General features: G+C 42.9%; 1 protein-coding gene across 2 annotated transcripts; it reads right to left on the bottom strand.

Moving 5' to 3' along the window:
- Positions 1 to 4,203: 4,203 nt before the first annotated feature.
- BOLA3 (bolA family member 3) lies at positions 4,204 to 22,540 on the bottom strand. Of its 2 annotated transcripts, none has more exons than XM_056569223.1 (4): positions 22,410 to 22,540; positions 12,702 to 12,825; positions 7,584 to 7,672; positions 4,204 to 4,447 (listed from the first exon to the last, which is right to left on the bottom strand). In XM_056569223.1, the coding sequence occupies exons 1-4, from the start codon at positions 22,467 to 22,469 to the stop codon at positions 4,382 to 4,384; spliced, it is 339 nt and encodes a 112-aa protein (XP_056425198.1). In that variant the 5' UTR covers positions 22,470 to 22,540; the 3' UTR covers positions 4,204 to 4,381. The 2 variants fall into 2 exon arrangements, with proteins under 2 accessions (XP_056425198.1, XP_056425199.1); XM_056569224.1 differs by lacking the exon at positions 22,410 to 22,540 and adding an exon at positions 21,607 to 21,822.
- Between the last annotated feature and the right edge of the window lie 576 nt (positions 22,541 to 23,116).

The raw sequence follows: 23,116 nt of genomic DNA on the forward strand, positions 1-23,116 counted from the left end.
AGAAGAAGAACCAAGGAGAAGAAGAACCAAGGAGAAGAAGAACCAAGGAGAAGAAGAAGAACGAAGGAAGAAGAAGAACCAAGTACGAAGGAAGAAGAAGAACCAAGTACGAAGGAGAAGAAGAACCAAGAATGAAGGAAGAAGAAGAACCAAGGAGAAGAACCAAGGAACGAAGGAAGAAGCAAGTAACGAAGGAAGGAGAACCAAGGAAGGAAGGAAGAAGAACTAATGAGAAGAAAGAAGGAGAAGAATTATGGGCAACTGCGCCACTCTTCCCCTACACAAGCTTAATAATTCACCCCCTATAGGGGAGATGTATCATTGTTTTCTTTGGAAAGTGAGTTTTGAAGTACTTTTTTTCTTTGCTTTGGTTGTGCAACATATTTATCATACTAATAAATTTATAAATTTGGCACACATAGGCAAAAATAAACAATAAATCACTTTAGAACACCATTTTGTATGTTTCCTCCACTATTCTGTGACTTTTTCAAAAGTGCCCTCCAAAAGCAGTTTTGTAATCCAGGTCTGACCTGGCTTTGACCTTCGACTTTTTGGAGGGGGAGGTTTGCAACTTTATTTTATGCCTATGTGCGACATTCGCACATCATGAATTCGCGACCAGTGCAAAAGTGAAAATTGAAAGTTGCTCAGGTATGGCTGTTTGCTACTTTCTGCGTACCCTCAAAAGTCGCAAAAAAAGTGCCTAGGCGCACTAGGTAACTTTGGAGCAATCGGCTTTCTTCTAGGAGTGGAGAATGTATGCCCTCGAGATGCCCACAGTGCATATGTTGGAATGTACTTTATGTATACCTCCAAACAGAAGTCCAAAACATGACCTGAACATGGCCCACGTAACTGTTGAATGTAAAGCATCAATGTCATTTGTAAAAACTTTTGACACGTTATCCAGTCATGTCAGATGTTTAGATCACATTGGGTCTTTCTCTTCAGTCTACCCACATAGGGGGTCCTATATACAGGAGGCAAACTACCCACACAGGGGGTCCTATATACAGGAGGCAAACTACCCACACAGGGGGTCCTATATACAGGAGGCAAACTACCCACACAGGGGGTCCTATATACAGGAGGCAAACTACCCACACAGGGGGTCCTATATACAGGAGGCAAACTACCCACACAGGGGGTCCTATATACAGGAGGCAAACTACCCACACAGGGGGTCCTGTATACAGGAGGCAAACTACCCACACAGGGGGTCCTATATACAGGAGGCAAACTACCCACACAGGCGGTCCTATATACAGGAGGCAAACTACCCACACAGGGGGTCCTATATACAGGAGGCAAACTACCCACACAGGGGGTCCTATATACAGGAGGCAAACTACCCACACAGGGGGTCCTGTATACAGGAGGCAAACTACCCACACAGGGGGTCCTATATACAGGAGGCAAACTACCCACACAGGCGGTCCTATATACAGGAGGCAAACTACCCACACAGGGGGTCCTATATACAGGAGGCAAACTACCCACACAGGGGGTCCTATATACAGGAGGCAAACTACCCACACAGAGGGTCCTATATACAGGAGGCAAACTACCCACACAGGGGGTCCTATATACAGGAGGCAAAGTTCAGGGGAGTCTAGGGTGGTAAAATCTTCTTTGTAGGGAACTCATAAGGGCCTCCAGTGCAGCTGAAACCTTATTCAGTACTTCGGAATACATGAATATTCTAGTAATGCCCTATACAGTATAGTTTCAAAATGCTGTATTCCTATTCACTTTGTCTAAATTATGTCTAAACTACTGTGCCGAATAATCTGCAATACTCAAACTAGCCTCAGACAACATGATAACATTTAAGCAAAACTTAATACAGCTCCTATGCAGACTTATGTGTCTCTATGGTTACAGATTATAAACAAACCCCATGTAGTTGTGTGTTGCCTTTCGGCATCTGTTCTTTATCACAGCATGAAGGGTTAAGAGGGTTATCCAGGAAAGAACTTTATATACATTTTATACATACACACACACATATATATATATATATATATATATACACACACACACACACACACACACAGTCATGGCGGTAAATGTTGGTACCCCTGAAATTTTTCTAGAAAATGAAGTATTTCTCACAGAAAATGATTGCAGTAACACATGTTTTGCTATACACATGTATATTCCCTTTGTGTGTATTGGAACTAAACCAAAAAAGGGAGGGGAAAAAAAAAAAAAAAGCTAAATTGTACATAATGTCACACCAAACTCCAAAAATGGGCTGGACAACATTACTGACACCCTTTCAAAATTGTGGAAAAATAAGATTGTTTCAAGCATGTGATGCTCCTTTAAACTCACCTGGGGCAAGAAACAGGTTTGGGCAATATAAAAATCACACCTGAAGACATAAAAAAGGAGAGAAGTTCACATAGTCTTTGCATTGTGTGCCTCACTAAGCACGGGCAACAGAAAGAGGAGAAGAGAGAACTATCTGAGGACTTGAGAACCCAAATTGTGGAAAAATATCAACAATCTCAAGGTTACAAGTCCATTTCCAGGGATCTAGATTTGCCTTTGTCCACAGTGCGCAACATTATCAAGAAGTTTGCAACCCATGGCACTGTAGCTAATCTCCCTGGGAATGGACAGAAGAGAAAAATTGATGAAATTGATGAAAGGTGTCAACGCAGGATAGTCCGGATGGTGGATAAGCAGCCCCAAACAAGTTCCAAAGATATTCAAGCTGTCCTGCAGGCTCAGGGAGCATCAGTGTCAGCATGAACTGTCGACATTTAAATGAAATGAAACGCTATGGCAGGAGACCCAGGAGGACACCACTGCTGACACAGAGGCATAAAAAAAGCAAGACTACATTTTGCCAAAATGAACTTGAGTAAGCCAAAATCGTTCTGGGAAAACATCTTGTGGACAGATGAGACCAAGATAGAACTTTTTGGTAAAGCACATCATTCTACTGTTTACCGAAAATGGAATGAGGCCTACAAAGAAAAGAACACAGGGAAATATGGTGGAGGTTCAATGATGTTTTGGGTTGTTTTGCTGCCTCTGGCACTGGGTGCCTTGAATGTGTACAAGGCATCATGAAATCTGAGGATTACCAACGGATTTTGGGTCGCACTGTACAGCCCAGTGTCAGAAAGCTGGGTTTGCATCCGAGATCTTGGGTCTTCCAGCAGGACAATGACCCCAAACATACGTCAAAAAGCACCCAGAAATGGATGGACACATGGAGTTCTGAAGTGGCCAGCAATAAGTCCAGATCTAAATCCCATTGAGCACCTGTGGAGAGATCTTAAAATTGCTGTTGGGAAAAGGCGCCCTTCCAATAAGAGAGACCTGGAGCAGTTTGCAAAGGAAGAGTGGTCCAACATTCCGGCTGAGAGGTGTAAGAAGCTTATTGATGGTTATAGGAAGCAACTAATTTCAGTTATTTTTTCCAAAGGATGTGCAACCAAATATTAAGTTAAGGGTGCCAATAATTTTGTCCAGCCCATTTTTGGAGTTTGGTGACATTATGTCCAATTTGCTTTTTTTCTTCCCTTTTTTGGTTTAGTTCCAATACACACAAAGGGAATAAACGTGTATAGCAAAACATGTGTTACTGCAATCCTTTTCTGTGAGAAATACTTCATTTTTTAGAAGAATTTCAGGAGTGCCAACATTTACGGCCATGACTGTATATATCAACTGGCTCCAGAAAGTTATTAAACAGATTTGTTTCAGTACTTATGAGCTGCTGAAGTGGAGTTGTTCTTTTCTGTCTAAGTGCTCTCTGATGACACCTGTCTCGGGAACTGTCCAGAGTAGAAGCAAATCCCCATAGCAAACCTCTTCTACCCTGTGCAGTTCCATAGACAAGCAGAGATGTCAGCAGAGAGCACTGTTGTCAGACAGAAAACAACAACTCAACTTCAGCAGCTGATAATTATTGGAAGGATTAAGATTTTTTAATAGAAGTAATTTACAAATCTGTTTAACTTTCTGGAGCCAGTTGAGATATATATATATAAAGTTTTTTCCTTGAATACCCCTTTAACAAAAGCTTTATGGAATGGAGGATCAGACAACACACAAGATCTGCATAGAAGCTGCATACACAAAACGGTGGATTTCTCTATTAGGACTATTTGCATAGTTGCTTCATTATTTTACTTTAGATACATTGGAGCAATGAAGAAAAAAATACATCACAACTGCACACACTGTTACTTTACTTTATTAGAATATTTCATTCTAGGTAGCAAAACTATAATGTGCAATGTCTGTAGCTTCATATAAATATACTGTATTTCTCATTCTCTCTGCAGCGACATGGATTATTGCATGAACCCTCTTAGGTGTGCACAGCAAGTGGCGTCCCCTCCTACATCAGGCGTCTTCAGTGTTTTGGAACAGAAGTGTAGATTCGGAGGCCGTGCATTGATTTAATCTCCTCCTGAAGAGCCTAGATGGAGTGAAAATGAAAGACAACACAAACTTCACTTTGACCAAATAAATATAGATTAGTCCCTTTTTATTTATTTTTTTGCTTTAACAAACCCATACAGGTCAGTGTTTCCCAACCAGGGTGCCTCCAGCTGCTGCCACACTACAACTCCCAGCATGCCTGGACAGCCGAAGGCTGTCCAGGCATGCTGGAAGTTGTTGTGTGGCAACAGCTGGAGGCACCCTGGTTGGGAAATACTGATACAGGTTCTTGTGACTTGCAGAACAAGCTGTCACACCCACTCTCATAGACATGCATGGAGGATGGGTGGAGTGACATGACGAGGGGGCATGGCAACTAGGGATCGACCGATTATCGGTATGGCCCATATTATCGGCCGATAATCACGATTTTGGGCATTATCGGTATCGGCAATTACCTTGCCGATAATGCCCCGCCCCCCACACCGCACCGCACCTCGACTGCCCCCCTGCACCGCGTCGCACCGGTATGAACCGGACACGGTTTTTTTTTTCTCCCACGGTATGGATTTTTGCCCATACCACTATACTGGTCGGGCCCCTCCCCCACCCTCCGAGTCAATAAAAAAAATTAAACTTACCCATAATGGGGATGGTCCGGGCCATCCATCCTTCCTGTAGTGTCCAGCGGCATTCCGGGTGGAGGGTGAACCGGTCCGGGCTGTCCTTCTTCTCCGGGGGTCCTCTTCTCCACTCCGGGCAGGCTCCGGCCTAGTACGCTGCATAGACACCGCTACGCCGTGACGTCAGGTGCGTCGCTGCGCAGCGGCGTCTATGCAGCGTTACTAGGCCAGAGCCTGCCCGGAGTGGAGAAGAGGACCCTCGGAGAAGAAGGACAGCCCGGACCGGTTCACCCTCCACCCGGAATGCCGCCGGACACTACAGGAAGGATGGATGGCCCGGACCACCCTCCCCGGAAGGTCCCTGCAGCAATTGGGAAGGTGAGTCAGGGTTCTGGGATGGACAGGGGTTTGTATAATATACTATACCTACAGTAGGCCCTCCAGCTGTTGAGGCCCTCCAGCTGTTGCAAAACTACAACTCCCAGCATGCCCGGACAGCCGTTGGCTGTCCGGGCATGCTGGGAGTAGTAGTTTTGCAACAGCTGGAGGCACCCCTAGGCGTGGTGCGGCGCGGCGGGAGGAGCGGTGGCGGTGATAGGTCTCAGGACCCCCGGAGAGGCAGGGGGAGAGAACCGGGTGGCGGCGGCCTATGGCACCGCAAAAGCCACTGCAGTGCATTGATTTAAAGCGCCCACTTTAAATCAATGATCTGCAGCGGTGTCGCAGGGGGATAAATAGCCGATAACTTATACTGGAATATCGGTATAAGTTATCGGCTATCGCCCTTAACCTCCACCGATTATCGGTATCGGCCCTAAAAAAACGATATCGGTCGATCCCTAATGGCAACCACTGCCGTTGAAACCCAGTGCTGCGCAGAGATCACTGGGACACCCCCCGCGATCAGACATCTTATTCCCTATCCTTTGGTACTAATGAGCGGCATAGGCCATATTAGAATTTGAGAAATTTTGCAAATATACGGCCGAATATTCGTCCTATATTCGCAAAATTTGCACATTCACTATGTTCGTTTTATTTTTTTCATGCGAAAATTTTTACTGAAATTCACATAGTGCGCATGCGCGATTATATCTTTCACCTAAAAGAAGGGAGGGATCAGTGCTGAAAGTGCTAATAATCGCGAATATTCGCAAAAAAAAATAAAAAAATAGAATATTTTTCATTACGAATGTATATCACTATATGCTAAATATTCGCAAAACCGAAGTACCGACATTCACAGTAAAAATTAGCATTTCTAATATTCGCGCTCAACACTATCCTTCGGATAGGGGATAAGATGGATCGGTGGACTACCCCCTTTCATCAAAAATCCTGTAAATTGGTTCTAACATGTTTCACCATACACAAGGTGGTGTCCTCAGGGACAATATATAGAAAAATGCACAGGCATAGTACTGGTACATGAGATAACCTTGAACCAGATAGAAGTCTCTCAAGGGTTGTCTCTAGGGCTGGCATACAGCATTGAGAAGGTTAAAGGGGTTATCCAGGAAAAAACTTTTTTTAAATATCAACTGGCTGCAGAAAGTTAAACAGATTTGTAAATTACTTCTATTAAAAAAATCTTCATCCTTTCAGTACTTATGAGCTTCTGAAGTTAAGGTTGTTCTTTTCTGTCTAAGTGCTCTCTGATGACACCTGTCTCGAGAACCGCCCAGTTTAGAAGAGGTTTGATATGGGGATTTGCTTCTAAACTGGGCATTTCCCGAGACACGTGTCATCAGAGAGCACTTAGACAGAAAAGAACAACCTTAACTTCAGAAGCTCATAAGTACTGAAAGGATTAAGATTTTTTAATAGAAGTAATTTACAAAATCTGTTTAACTTTCTGGAGCCAGTTGATATATAAAAAAAAGTTTTTTCCTGGAATACCCCTTTAAGTGCCAGGATGAGCGTTTTCTCTGCAGTTGTGGTGGGCACGCCAGCTGTCCTCCTGTGGCTGTTCGTGCACCAACAATATGTGTGGTCACTTGGACATAGTAGAGTCATGGGGGGAGATTTATCAAAGCTGTCTATGTCCCACATCAATATAGACCAAACTACAGAGTGTTTGGCCGGTCTTTTGTGCGCCAAATTTATCCAAAGGCGCACGGCTCTTGATAAATTCTGCGCATGGACTCCGTGATCTATGCATTAGACTGTATATAAACCTGCTCCAGCACGGTCTGACATTTCAGCGTACTTTCAGCCGATGTGACTTGTCGCTGAAAAGTCACTTTTGATAAATTCAGCACCAATACATTTTTCCGTCTGAAATAGACCAAAATGCATCATGTCCTAAAAATCCTCTAGAGCAAAAGTCCCAGAAAAGTCGCACATATTTAGACTGCGACTTTCTGTGCGACAACTTTAGACAGGAAAAAGCAGTCTAAATCCTTTGATAAATATCCCCCATAGTATATCAAGATGGCTCAACCACCTAAGACTCCACATACTGTTCTATCAAGGTGTGAAAGGGGAATAAGAGTCTGGATGAAGAAGTAAAATACCCTTCATGTACCACTGAATAAACACAAAGCTCACTTCATTGATCATCTTATGCTGCTGCACTGTGCGCTTGTCTTTGAATTCTTCAGACTCCACATGGATTTCATACATTGCCCCACATCCTCCTGTAATAGAAGAGGCCTAGATTATATCTAGATTATACACCGACCCATCCATCTTTAGCACAGTACTATTTATCCAGTCCAACTAGAGATGATGTCAACCACCCAGACCCAATCCAAGTCCACTGAGGAGAACAATAGAATGGCGCAGCAAAATATGCAAATGTAAAAAAATATATTGGCCCAGATTTATCAAACTGTGTGAGAGAGAAACTGGAGGGATTTTCCCACAGCAACCAATCACAGCTCAGCTTTCACTTTACCTCAGATCGTTAGCTGAACTGTGATTGGTCGATGTGGGAAAATCCCTCCATTTTATTCTCTCACACGGTTCGATAAATCTGGGCCATTGAGCCTATGTCAAAAAGATGCAATGTTTCATGCATGCTTAACCCCTTAACGACCACGGACGTAAACGTACATCCTGGTGAGGCGGTACTTAGCGCACCAGGACGTACATTTACGTCCTGTGTATGACCGCGAGCATCAGAGCAGTGCTCGCGTCATACACGGCAGGTTCCGGCTGCTAGCAGCAGGCCCGCAGGTAATGGCCGACATCCGCGATCGTGCGGATGTCTGCCATTAACCCCTCAGATGCCGTGATCAGTCACGGCATCTGCAGCAATGAGCATGTTAATGGCGGACAGAGGTCCCCTCACCTGCCTCCGTCCATCTCCCGGTGTCTCCTGCTGAGATAGAGCAGACCAGAGCAGAAGATCACCGATAATACTGATCAGTGTTTTGTCCTATGCATAGCACTGAACAGTACTAGCAATCAAATGATTGCTATAGATAATCCCCTATGGGGACATAAAAAGTGTAAATAAAAAAATAAAAAAAAGTGAAAAAAATAAAGTGAAAAATCCCCACCCCCAATAAAATTTAAATTGTTTGTTTTTCCCATTTTACCCCCAAAAAGCATAACAATTTTTTATATAAACATATTTGGTATCGCCGCGTGTGTAAATATCTGAACTATCAAAATATAATGTTGATGATCCCGTACGGTGAAAGGCGTAAACGTAAAAAATAAACATAAATGCAGCTTTTTAGTCACATTTTATTCCAAAAAAAAAAAAAAATGTATAAAAAATAATCTAAAAGTTTTATACATGCAGATGACGGCGCAAAAAAATGAGCCCTCATACCGCCCTATATATGGAAAAATGAAAAAGTTATAGGTGGTCAAAATAGGGCGATTTTAGATTACCGATTTTGTACAAAGAGTTTTAGATTTTTTTTTAAGCGGTACAAAAATATAAAAAAAAGTATCTAGCCATGGGTATCATTTTAATCGTAGTGTCCCACACAATAAAGAACACATGTCATTTTTACCATAAAGTGTACAAAATTGTGGTTTTCTTTTAAATGTCCTCCCTAAAAAAATAATTTTTGGGGGGTTTGCCGTACATTTTATGGTAAAATGAGAGGTTTCATTACAAAGTACAATTGGTCACGCAAAAAACATGGCCTTATAAACGTTTAGACTGGTTACAATATCTTCCAGACTCTGGAATTAAACAACAATGAATGAATAAGTCATACATAATACAGAACAGATTCCTAAATATGAGTGTATAGACAGTCATGACTGTAAATGTTGGCACCCCTGAACTTTTTCAAGAAAATGAAGTATTTCTCACAGAAAAGGATTGCAGTAACACATGTTTTGCTATATACATGTTTATTCCCTTTGGGGGAGATTTATCAAAACCTTTGCAAAGGAAAAGTTGCCCAGTTGCTCATAGCAACCAATCAGATCGCTTCTTTCATTTTGCAGAGGCCTTGTTAAAAATGAAAGAACCTGATTGGTTGCTATGGGCAACTGGGCAAATTTTCCTCTAGACTGGTTTTGATAAATCTCCCCCTTTGTGTGTATTGGAACTAAACTAAAAAAGGGAGGGAAAAAAAAGCAAATTGGACATAATGTCACACCAAACTCCAAAAATGGTCTGGACAAAATTATTGGCACCCTTAACTTAATATTTGGTTGCACATCCTTTGGAAAAAATAACTGAAATCAGTTGCTTCCTATAACCATCAATAAGCTTCTTACACCTCTCAGCCGGAATGTTGGACCACTCTTCCTTAGCAAACTGCTCCAGGTCTCTTATTGGAAGGCGCCTTTTCCCAACAGCAATTTTAAGATCTCTCCAGAGGTGTTCAATGGGATTTAGATGTGGACTCATTGCTGCCACTTCAGAACTCTCCAACGCTTTGTTGTCATCTATTTCTGGGGGCTTTTTGTCATATGTTTGGGGTCATTGTCCTGCTGGAAGACCCAAGATCTCAGATGGAAACCCAGCTTTCTGACACTGGGCTGTACAGTGCGACCCAAAATCTGTTGGTAATCCTTGCACACATTCAAGGCACCCAGTGCCAGAGGAAGCAAAACAACTCCAAATCATCATTGAACCTCCACAATATTTCACTGTAGGTACTGTGTTCTTTTCCTTGTTGGCCTCATTCCGTTTTTGGTAAACAGTAGAATGATGTGCTTTACCAAAAAGCTCTATCTTGGTCTCATCTGTCCACAAAATGTTTTCCCAGAAGGATTTTGGCTTACTCAAGTTCATTTTGGGTCTCCTGCCATAGCGTTTCATTTAATTTAAATGTTGACGGATAGTTCGCGCTGACACTGATGCTCCCTGAGCCTGCAGGACAGCTTGAGTATCTTTGGAACTTGTTTGGGGCTGTTTATCCACCATCCGGACTATCCTGCATTGACACCTTTCATCAATTTTCTCTTACATCCACACCCAGGGAGATGATCTACAGTGCCATGGGTTGCAAACTTCTTGATAATGTTGCACACTGTGGACAAAGGCAAATCTAGATCTCTGGAGATGGACTTGTAACCTTGAGATTGTTGATATCTTTCCACAATTTTGGTTCTCAAGTCCTCAGACAGTTCTCTTCTCCTCTTTCTGTTGTCCATGCTTAGTGTGGCACACACATACCCGCAATGTAAAGACTAAGTGAACTTCTCTCCTTTTTATCTGCTTTCAGGTGTGATTTTTATATTGCCCAAACCTGTTATTTGCCCCAGGGGAATTTAAAGGAGCATCCCATGCTTGAAACAATCTTATTTATCCACAATTTTGAAAGGGTGCCAATAATTTTGCTCAGCACATTTTTGGAGTTAAGTCCAATTTGCTTTTTTTTCCTCCTTTTTTTGGTTTAGTTTCAATACACACAAAAGGGAATAAACATGTGTATAGTAAAACATGTGTTACTGCAATCATTTTCTGTGAGAAATACTTCATTTTCTTGAAAAATTTCAGGGGTACCAACATTTACGGCCATGACTGTATACAGTATGCTCCAGAATAATGCCAAAAGAGCTGGAGATATTTTGATTAAACTCGGTGAAACATCTTTCTTATATGTCAAATAAAAATAAAGTAGAGTTTAGGCATGTCCCGATACAGACAACCTCCACAGCCAAAGATCAATGTGATCAGAAGATGTATTGGAAGTCCTATGCAAAGTTGCACGGGAGGATTAAACATCCTGCCGCTGGACCAAACATGGTAAAGTATGATTAAACTGTCCAGCAGGCAGGTGTAGAGAATAGATAGTGAGGGGGCAGGGAGAGGAGAGAAGACATCAGTGCGGGGCAGGGAAAAGGCATGCAGTGGTGCTGCAGTGAGGAGTGTAGGGAGAACAAGTATCACTGCTGCGGCTTCAGGAGACTGGGAGAGCTGGGTAATACATAGAATGCATGTCATTTAGACAGATTCCACACACCCATAGTAAAAATCTAAAATTAGTCACCTGCAGTAAATGTACAGGTTCATCTCCCCGAGTTTGGTGCCATATCTGCTCCGTTAATAACTGTGCCAGATATACAAACGATAGGTAATAATAAGAAGAAGAACAGACCAAAAGTTTGGACACACCTTCTGATTCAGAGTTTTCTTTATTTTTATGACTATGAAAATTGTAGATTCACACTAAAGGCATCAAAACTATGAATTAACACATGTGGAATTATATACATAACAAAAAAGTGTGAAACAGCTGAAAATATGTCATATTCTAGGTTCTTCAAAGTAGCCACCTTTTGCTTTGATTACTGCTTTGCACACTCTTGGCATTCTCTTGTTGAGCTTCAAGAGGTAGTCACCTGAAATGGTTTTCACTTCACAGGTGTGCTGGTGTGGAGGAGGAGGTGTGATGGTGTGGGGGTGCTTTGCTGGTGACACTGTTCGGGATTTATTCTAAATTGAAGGCATACTGAACCAGCATGTCTACCACAGCATCTTGCAGCGGCAGCATGATATTCCATCCGGTTTGTGTTTAGTTGGACCATCATTTATTTTTCAACAGGACAATGACCCCAAACACCTCCAGGCTGTGTAAGGGCTATTTGACCAAGAAGGAGAGTGATGGGGTGCTGCGCCAGATGACCTGGCCTCCACAGTCACCGGACCTCAACCCAATCGAGATGGTTTGGGGTGAGCTGGACCGCAGAGTGAAGGCAAAAAGGGCCAACAAGTGCTAAGCATCTCTGGGAACTCCTTCAAGACTGTTGGAAGACCATTTCAGGGGACTACCTCTTGAAGCTCATCAAGAGAATGCCAAGAGTGTGCAAAGCAGTAATCAAAGCAAAAGGTGGCTAGAACCTAGAATATGACAGATTTTCACACTTTTTTGTTAGGTCTATAATTCCACATGTGTTAATTCATAGTTTTGATGCCTTCAATGTGAATCTACAGTTTTCATAGTCATGAAAATAAAGAAAACTCTGAATGATAAGGTGTCCAAACTTTTGGTCTGTACTGTATATAGCGCACACAACAATAGTAATCCACATGTCTGTCCGGCTTCACACTCTATATAATAAACATGAATTGTATATATATATCTCTCTGTAAATATCATTGTGAATACACCACAATGTCTTCTATTGTTTGCAGTTCCCCCTTTTCCCTCTTTATTGTAAGGAACAATAGGCTATTTGTTAGCCCAGGGACCTCTGCTGGGTATATATTATAAAGAGATCTAATGGCTCTGAAGTCTTCATTACCTGAGATATCTACCACCCTCACAGAGGAGGCCAGAGGAAACTTTCTCTTCAGCACCTGTGTGATCTGGTCTTCTCCGTCTGTCTTTGAGGCGAATGATCTTCTGAGGTTGCAGAGGACACAAGTCTTCCGGGAGAGAAGAAAATTCATTCTTAAATTTGTCAACTGGAAATTGCAAGATTCCATTTGGCTTTTTTAGTTGTTGACATAACACCCCAAAGACGCCATTCGTGCTCTAGGGTTTTCTCTTTTGGGCCAAAAACACAGCAACAGATGCTGCATTTCCGGACCGGACCCAGTATACTACGGTTTTAGGTCCGGTCATAAATCCAGATATGGGTAAAAAATGAGCCGACCAGAGTCACCATTTGACTCCGGTCGGCTCATTAAAGTAAATGGAGTCCAACGCTGGTCTGGGGTACAGGAGAGCCCGGTTTGCCCCTCCCCCAGCCGTATCCGGCACCTGTAATGTAAAAACGAAGTGTGAATGCAGCCTTATCTGGATACCAGTAGGGAAGTATTAAATGCTAGACACACATTTTTCTTTTGGTGTTTCTTGGCTCAGGGTTAGTTTTCCAAAATTACATCATGTTGAGGGTATGGCATTTTATATACACACATATACATGATATTATATCGATATAGAGAGATACTGTGACAGACATAGATATGAGATCGATAGACAGATACTGTAGATAGATAAATAGATATTAGGGACATAGATACTGTAAGTATATTTCAGTATATATTACATATAGATGATCTATATATATATATATATATATATATATATATATATATATATATATATAGATACTATAGATATGAGATAGACAGATAAATAGAATATACTCAGGGGTGTGGAAATTTTATAATAAACTACTTGTCCTAGGGACTAAAATGGAGCAAAATCTACTTGTCCCTCATGACGATCCACTTGTCCCGGCCAATTTTCGCTTTTACACTCTCGTTTTTTCCTCCTCGCCCTATAATAGCCATAACTACCTACTATAATGATACCTTTTAATTTTTCAATAACATATTCTCCGAACCAAAAATAATAATATATATATATATATATATATTTAAATTTCTTTCTTTCCTATATTTTTTTATATTTTGTTTTTTATTATTTCCTTTTTATTTATATACCATCAATGGATAACCGAGACCACATTGAGTATGATTAATGCTGCTATGATAACAGAGAAGCTCCAACCAAGATGTAGGTGGGTAGACGGAGACATGTTGGGACCCTACAATCCCAATGTCACTGTCCCCCGGTGACAGACACCCCTTTGGAGATCAGAGATGACTCTGAGGGATGAAAGTCCTACACAAGAGGAGCGGTTCTGAGATGTAAATGTAAGGTGTGTCTGGGTATAAAATTGCCCTAGAAAAGAAGGGATCCTTATAAATAAGGAATGATATTTATTTATAAAAATTTCTTATTATTTATAAAAATTTCTTTTTATTTGTTTATTTATTTATCTTTTTTTATGTATTTTTTTAATTATTTTCTATTTTTAAAAAAAAAATGTTTTCATTTTTTTATTTCCATTTTTATTTTTTTATTTTTTATTTTTTATTTTTTTATTTATTTCCATTTCTTTGTATTTTTATTTTTTATCTAATATCTCTGTTGGTCAATGAACTGACCTTCATGCACTATATATATAGATCTGGTTAATAATAAATATATATCACTAGTTTTTATGGAATAACTTGTATTCAAGTCTGGCATGTACCTTTATAACATTCGTCATGCCTGTTTCCTGCTTTACACCAGGGCTGATCAGCACAGGTGGTAACCAGGACTACGGGCGACGCTTTCAGTGCAGTAGTATGCGGAAGTGATCACATGACCCGGGGCTAGTCATGTGACTTGTTCGCGTGACAGCTCTGGACTGAGACCGCTTCCTGCACAGGCGCAGTGGTGTTTTCACCCACGCCACTGGACGCCATTAAACGAGTACAGAGCGGGTAAGAGTCAAACTCCCCATTTCATTATATTATATATGTATAATTGTATTATACAGCTGCTATGTATCAACATAATGTCAGTGGAGTATCCAATTTCGAGCGCAGCTATGTTTTAAAACACTTATATGCACTAATATGCACGAATTTGCACTTTAATATATAAAAGATGCACTGAAGATCTATGATATATACACAAGGGAAGATGTATGCATACACTGTTTACAAAATTTTAATGTTTTTATGTAATGAGCACTTAATTGAAATTTGTATGATGTTTAATGCACATGGGTATTTAAACCCCCTATTGATGTGTGACACTAAGCTTGAAAATGGCTCCATAGGAGCAGAAACGTTGCTTGTACTGATGTGACAAGAATAAATCAACACTTTTTTCACCGTTCTTTGGAGTGCTGCGTTATTGTTGGATCCTAAATATATATATATATATATATATATATATATATATATATATATATATATATATATTAAGGGAAGTGAAATTGAAATAGTAAAAGATAATTTAGCAGATTTGTTGGTTTTCTTTTCTGCGCCATTTACCTTGTGGTTGAGGTAACATGTTAGTTTTATACTTTAGGCCACCTGATTACAGCGATACCAGATTTGTATCATTTACATCATGTTTTACTAATTCTGGACTTTTTCCAATTTTTTTAATTGCCATTTTTTAACCCCTGTAGCTTTATTTTTTTTTTCCGCATACCAGACTGTATGAGGGCTCATTTTTTGCGCCATAATCTGTTTTTTGTATCGGTACCATTTTGGTATTGATCTGAATTTTTAATCGCTTTTTAACTTTTTTTTCTGGGATATTATAAAAATTGCAAATCTGTGGTTTGGTATATTGTTATATTTTAATAGGTTGTACAATAACGCACAAAGCGATACCAAATATGTTTATTTTTTATTATGTTTGCATGTTTTTATATAGGAAAAGGGGGTGATTTGAACTTTTAACATGGAAGGGGTTATTGCAGCGGTCTTCAAACTGTGGCCCTCCAGATGTTGCAAAACTACAACTCCCAGCATGCCCGGACAGCCAACGGCTGTCCTGGCATGCTGGGAATTGTAGTTTTGTAACATCTGGAGGGGCACAGTTTTAAGACCACTAGGTTAATGTGTGTCTTTCAAACTTTTATTAAAACTTTTTTTTTTTTTTTTTACACTTTATTTTTACACTCGGTTTTACACTTATAGGAGGAATCATTAGATTCCTCAGGCAGATGAATAGATTCTATTGAACTCTATTACTCTGTGTGCTCTGTGATCCATTGATAGAGCCTGGACCAGCCAGACTCTATCAATGACAGAGCGGGACAGGAGGAAGCAGAGGTAAGTCCTCCGGCTACCTCTATAGTAGACCGCCCCCCTGCGATCGCGCTGTGGGGGGGCGATCCACCCCCACTAGCCCACCAGGGAGCATTCACATCTCCCTTTAGACGCCGCTGTCAGCTTTGACAGCGGCGATCTAAAGGGTTAATAGCCAGCCGCGGCGATCGCCGCATGCTGGCTATTAGCGGCGGCCCCCGGCTACTGAGAACAGCCGGGGGCTGCAGAGCATGGAGCGGGCTGGAATCCCGAGCCCGCTCCATACATACTGCAGAGCGCCGCAAGCATCTCCCCACGCAGACGCGCCTCCTCCCCTCAGCTCTCCGAAGCTACAGCTGGGGGGAGTGAAGGCAGAGGACGCAGGTCTGCACGGGGAGCAAGAAGCCACGCCCCCTCATCTCCCCCCGCATGTCTGCAGAGCAGGGGAGAGAAGACACATACACAGCTTCTCATCTCCCCTGCTCTGCTTCGGAGGACACAGGCTGCAGAGTATGGAGCGGGCAGGAGTCGGGAGCCCGCTCCATACAGACTGCAGATCGCCGCCGCACTTGTCAGGTCCGGCCCTGCTTGCCCGAAGCCGGGCTAAGGGCTGGACAAATTCACCTGCCTGGCGCCCAAAACTGCTTGTCCCGGGCGTCGGGCGATAGAAATTCCACATCCCTGATACTGTAGATAACAATGAGATGGATAGATATTGCTTTAGATAGATAGATACTGTAGATAACAGATATAACAGTATCTAGTCTAGTATAGATACTGTATATATAAATGAGATAGATTAATAGATACTGTAGATATTGATAGTGTAGACAGAAAGTGTAGATAAAAGATATCAATATAACTGTTTCCAGTCTAGTATAGATACTGTAGATATAAATTAGATAGATATGTATTTATACTGTAGATATATTTGTATACACTGCTCAAAAAAATTAAAGGGAACACTAAGATAACACATCCTAGATCTGAATGAATGAACTAATCATATTGAATAGTTTTGTCTTTACATAGTTGAATGTGCTGACAACAAAATCACACAAAAATTATCAATGGGAATCAAATTTATCAACCCATAGAGGTCTGGATATGGAGTCACACTCAAAATCAAAGTGGAAAACCGCACTACAGGCTGATCCAACTTTATGTAATGTCCTTAAAGGGGTATTCCGCCCCTAGACATCTTATCCCCTACCCAAAGGATAGGGGATAAGATGTCAGATCGCCGCGGTCCCGCTGCTGGAGACCCCTGGGATCCCCGCTGCGGCACCGCGCTATCATTACAGCACAGAGCGAGTTCGCTCTGCACGTAATGATGGGCGGTACAGGGGCCGGAGCATCGTTACATCACGGCTCCGCCCCTTGTGATGTCACGGCCATGAAATCACGAGGGGCGGCGCCATGACGTCACGCTGCTCCGTCCCCCGTATCGCCCGTCATTACGCACAGAGCGAACTCGCTCTGTGCTGTAATGATAGTGCGGTGCCGCAGCGGGGATCCCGGGGGTCCCCAGTAGCGGGACCGCGGTGATCTGACATCTTATCCCCTATCCATTGGATAGGGGATAAGATGTCTAGGGGCAGAATACCCCTTTAAAACAAGTCAAAATGAGGCTCAGTAGTGTGTGTGGCCTCCACGTGCCCGTATGACTTCCCTACAACACCTGGGCATGCTCCTGATGAGGTGGCGGATGGTCTCCTGAGGGATGTCCTCCCAGACCTGGACTGAAACATCCGCCAACTCCTGGACAGTCTGTGGTGCAAAGTGGCGTTGGTGGATGGAGTGAGACATGATGTCCCAGATGTGCTCAATCGGATTCAGGTCTGGGGAACGGGCGGGCCAGTCCATAGCATCAATGCCTTCCTCTTGCAGGAACTGCTGACACACTCCAGCCACATGAGGTCTAGCATTGTCTTGCATTATGAGGAACCCAGGGCCAACAGCACCAGCATATGGTCTCACAAGGGGTCTGAGGATCTCATCTCGGTACCTAAGGCAGTCAGGCTACCTCTGGCAAGCACATAGAAATGCCACTCCACACCATTACTGACCCACTGCCAAACCGGTCATGCTGGAGGATGTTGCAGGCAGCAGAACGTTCTCCACAGCATCTCCAGACTTTGTCACATATGCTCAGTCTGAACCTGCTTTCATCTGCCAGTGGCGAATTTACCAATCTTGGTGTTGGTCTGCCAAATGTCAAACGTCCTGCACCTGTGGACGTAGGACCCTCATACCACCCTTATGGAATCTGTTTCTGACCGTTTGAGTGGACACATGCACATTTGTGGCCTGCTGGAGGTCATTTTGCAGGGCTCTGTCAGTGCTCCTCCTGCTTCTCCTTGCACAAAGGCAGAGGTAGCGGTCCTGCTGCTGGGTTGTTGCCCTCCTACAGCCTCCTCCATGTCTCCTGATGTACTGGCCTGTCTCCTGGTAGCACCTCCATGCTCTGGACACAGCTCGCATTGATGTGCCATCCTGGATGAGCTGCACTACCTGAGTCACTTGTGTGGGTTGTAGACTCTGTCTCATGCTACCACTAGAGTGAAAGCACCGCCAGCATTCAAAAGTGACCAAAACATCAGCCAGGAAGCATAGGAACTGAGAAGTGGTCTCTGGTCACCACCTGCAGAACCACTCCTTTATTGGGGGTGTCTTGCTAATTGCCTATAATTTCCACGTGTTGTCTGTTATATTTGCACAACAGCATGTGAAATTGATTGTCAATCAGTGTTGCTTCCTGAGTGGACAGTGTGATTTCACAGAAGTGTCATTGACTTGGAGTTACATTGTGTTGTTTAAGTGTTTCCTTTATTTTTTTTGAGCAGTGTGTGTATGTATAAGGCTGGAACTCCACTGAGTCAATATCGTGTTTCTCCGAAAATAGGACCGGGTCTTATATACATTTTAGCCCCAAAAAACACACTAGGGCTAATTTTCAGGGTAGGGCTTATTTATTTATGGTAAGGTATGCACATTGAACAACATGGCGGTTCCACGGTATTTACCCCCCCCCCCATTATCATCATGTGATATGCGCAAGCTGCGCATATCACATGATGATAATGGGGGGGGGGGTGTAAATGCCCCCCAACGTCCCTAACCCCCCCCCCCCCGGTTTATCAGTCCAGCGCTGCACCCCACAATCCCCACATCGGGGTACTGATCCTTTGCCACCCGTGAGCGCAGCTTCTCTCCCCCCCTGCCAAATAATTATCAACCGCTGCGCTGTATCTATTCCTGTGCACGGGCTGCAAATATTAAAAAGCAATCATTAACTTACCTTCGTCCTCCGTTCCCCCGTTGCTAAGGCACCGGCCTCATGGTCCCTCCGCTGTTCTTGCTGCTTCCTGGTGGTGTGACGTCTCAGAGCCTTCAGCCTATCACCGGCCGCAGCGATGTCCCGCCTCTGCCGATGATAGGCTGAGCCGACTGTCATGTAAGAAGCCGGCCGGCGAGTGAGAACAGCGGAGGACAGCGAGGCCGGTTCCTTAGCAACGCGGGAACGGAGGACGAAGGTAAGTTAAAGATTGCTATTTAATATTCGCAGCCCGGGCATTGTCTAGGTCAGTGGTCTTCAACCTGCGGACCTCCAGATGTTGCAAACATTTGCAATAACTGGAGGTCCGCAGGTTGGAGACCACTGGTCTAGGTCTAGGTCTAATTATCCGGCTAGGGCCTATTTTCGGGGTAGGTACTATTTTTGGGGAAGCACGGTAGTAAACTGCAAAATGCCAGATTCACTTGGCGTTTTTCAGTTTGGCGTTTTTCAGCAATTTTGGGCTCAGAGGCTGGATTTTCAAAATGCCCGACAAAACCTAGTTTGGCGTTTTTTGCCCTGAAATCGTGGCATTTTTATTCTTTTTTGGACTTTAGCGATCCAAAAAAGTGGCGGAGATACCTTTTTTTATAAAAATTTCGTAGGGTACCATTAAAAAAAAATTATAAAAAAAATACAGTAGTAATGGAAAAAATTGTATCTAACGAAATGTATCTTTTTTTATTACGAAATGTTTATTCATTTTTAAACAGGGATCAAGTTATGTGAGCGGGTAAAGCACTAAAAATGTAGCCGACAATAATAAGAATGTAGTGTGTGCCTGTTTTTCACTTTATTTTTTTACATTTTTAGGTAGTACTACTACTCCCAGCATGGAACACACTCTTCCATGATGGGAGTAGTAGTTACCTGTACTAATTGACAGATCGCCGGGGTCCTTTGCGATCCTCTTGTATAATGTATAGATGCTGCGGCCGCTCTTCTATGGTCCCCTGCACTCACGTATATATACACATATTCATATTTCCCGCAGAGCTGTGATTGGCCAGATGGTTCCAACCAATCACAGCTCTCTGTGAGAAATCGGAATATGTGTATATATACGGCCGTGTAGGGGACCATAGGAGAGCGGCCGCTGCATCCATACATTATACAGGAGGATCATAGTGGGTGTCAGGAGTGATACCCGCACAGTGATCTTTCCTATTACTACTCCCAACATGCAGCACACTCTGCTCCATGCTGGGAGCTGTAGTACCTGCATTAATAGACAGATCACAGCAGGTGTCAGAAGTTACAAGCTGCGATCTGTCTATTAATGTAGGTACTACAGCTCCCAGCATGGAGCAGAGTGTGCTTCATGTTGGGCGTAGGAGTACCTGCAGTTAAGGACACATCACAGTGGATGTCACTACTGACACCCGCTGTGATCGTCCTGTCTATAGCAGAGATGGAGCGGCTCTATACAAATCGCTCACATCCCTGCTCTGCACTATGCTCCGGGCCGGCCACTCACTCATTCATCTTTTCCTCAGAGCTGTGATTGGCTGCAACCATCCGGCCAATCACAGCTCTGGGTGGAAAATATGAATAGAACATCACTCAGAGTACAGAGCAGAGGTGCGAGCGCTGTATAGAGCGACACCCGGGGCTATATGTCTATAGTACAGGTACTACTACTCCCAGCATGGAACAGTGTGTTCCATTCTGGGAGTAGTAGTACTACATAAAAAATGTTAAAACGTTAAACACACACACACTTTACAAAAAAATTCATTAAAATTTTGTTATAAAAGATAAACATTTAGTTAAATACATTTTTACATCCCTACTGTATCCTTTTTTTTTTTTTTTTTTTTGGGTACCCAACTATTTTGTAAAAGAAAACTCCAAAGGGGTCAAAAATGGCAAATTCCACACAAAGGTAAAATCACAAGAAAAAAAACGCAAGAAAAAAACGCAGGGAAAAACTGTGGCAGTTTTTCTGGCGTTTTTATGCCACAAAAATCGCAGGGCAAAAATCTCTGTGGAGTCCTAGCCTAAATATATATATATGTTATACAGTGAATAACATATAGAAAATTGCATCCAGTCTAGCATAGATGCTGTGTGTGTATATGTATATATATATATATATATATATACAGCCTAAACGATCTCCTGTGCCTCCACACTGAAGCAGATTGTCAAAACAGAGGGATCTGAGCACTCCAGAGCCTGGATACCACTGTAACAACCCCTCAGCTGTGAGCACTCCTGTGTACAGTAATGTCTGACTAATGTAATGACTACATACTCACCCTCGTCCTGGAGATCAGGTACCCGGCCGCCCACATGATCCCAACCTACAGGCAGATCGTCAATGTCACTACTGTACAGCCATAGGGAATAGTCTTTATATGCGGCGCGATACAATGACGTTATCGGAACCTACGGCAGCCATGATTGTTACTGGCACACCCGATATTCTCCTACCAGCAGTATATTCTCTCAGCAGAAGAAGCCACAAACCAAAGCCATACTTGTATTACTGTATATTCTTACAATTGTCGTTAACGTTTTGTCTCTGATGTTACTGAGAGATAACCGAGGAGGCGGCGAGAAGTGACGTCATCAACGCGCGTCTGCGGCATCCATGTGTAGGCGCAGTGTTTATCTGTACGGAGGAGGGAGCCCTGCAGTGTTGTGTAATGAAGGTTGTTTGTATTGTTATATGCGGTTTGTAAATAAAATATATTACATTGCATTGTATATAGTTTAGCATATTCTTCACACTGTGTATTTTATGTTGGATCTGTAGTTTTTTTTCTAAACAAGTTGTTGAAATTGTTGCGTTATTTCGCGTTTTTACGTCTTTTCATTTTTCCTGTTTTGCGTTGGGATTTTGTTATTCCAGCTGTTATTTCTTTCTTGCTCACTCCTTTAAGGAATTACACATATTTCTCATACGATCTGTGCACTGAGGGCTCATTTTAGTCATTTTATCCGGGCCTTTATTTGGGTTGGATAAATCCCAGGTCATCATGGCGCCATAGCTTTTGTCAGCACTTTCCAATAGGGATTGTTGATCTTAGAAAGACACCAAACCACCTGTTATACTTACCTCTGTCTCAGTTCCTGCGCTAATACCCCAGTTTGCTTCAGGACACACTCCGTGTAACATGAGGCCACTGATTGGCTGCAGCAGTCACATGACATCCACTGCTGAACACCGGAGCACCGACCAAAGACATTTACTGCCAGACACAGAGGGGACATCAATGACTGTGACACATGGGAGAAATGAGGGGACACTAATGACTGACACATAGTAGAGATGAGGGGGCATTAATGACTGTGACACATAGTAGAGATGAGGGGACATCAATGACTGTGACACAAAGAGATAAGAAGACACTAGATGTGGTACCACTGGTGGTGTAGGTGTTATCCTATACACAGTCCAAGGTAGAGACAGCTTCTCCTGGGCCAGACACAAGGAGTAAATGAACACGCTGACGTCAGGTTACAGATAACTTTACTGAGCAGGATGCAGATTGTATTACACTGACAGTCTGGTGCAGAGTGAGAGGATGCAGCGTAACCCCTTGGGAGCCCTGTTGCCTTGCTGGGACTTGCATTGCTTTCAATCAATGAATTGATACTGACTTGAAGTTTGATCCAGGTAGCTAGGGTTCTGTCAAGGTCTTGTAGCTTCCTCCACCACCATATATAAGGCTGGGTTCACACTACGGTTTGGTCGACCACGTTTTTGCCTGCGGTCGGGAAACCGCATACGGCCAAAAAAGCAGCCGACCGGAGGCTGCGGTT

Source organism: Hyla sarda, chromosome 4 (genome assembly GCF_029499605.1).
Source record: "Hyla sarda isolate aHylSar1 chromosome 4, aHylSar1.hap1, whole genome shotgun sequence".
Lineage (NCBI taxonomy): Eukaryota > Metazoa > Chordata > Amphibia > Anura > Hylidae > Hyla > Hyla sarda.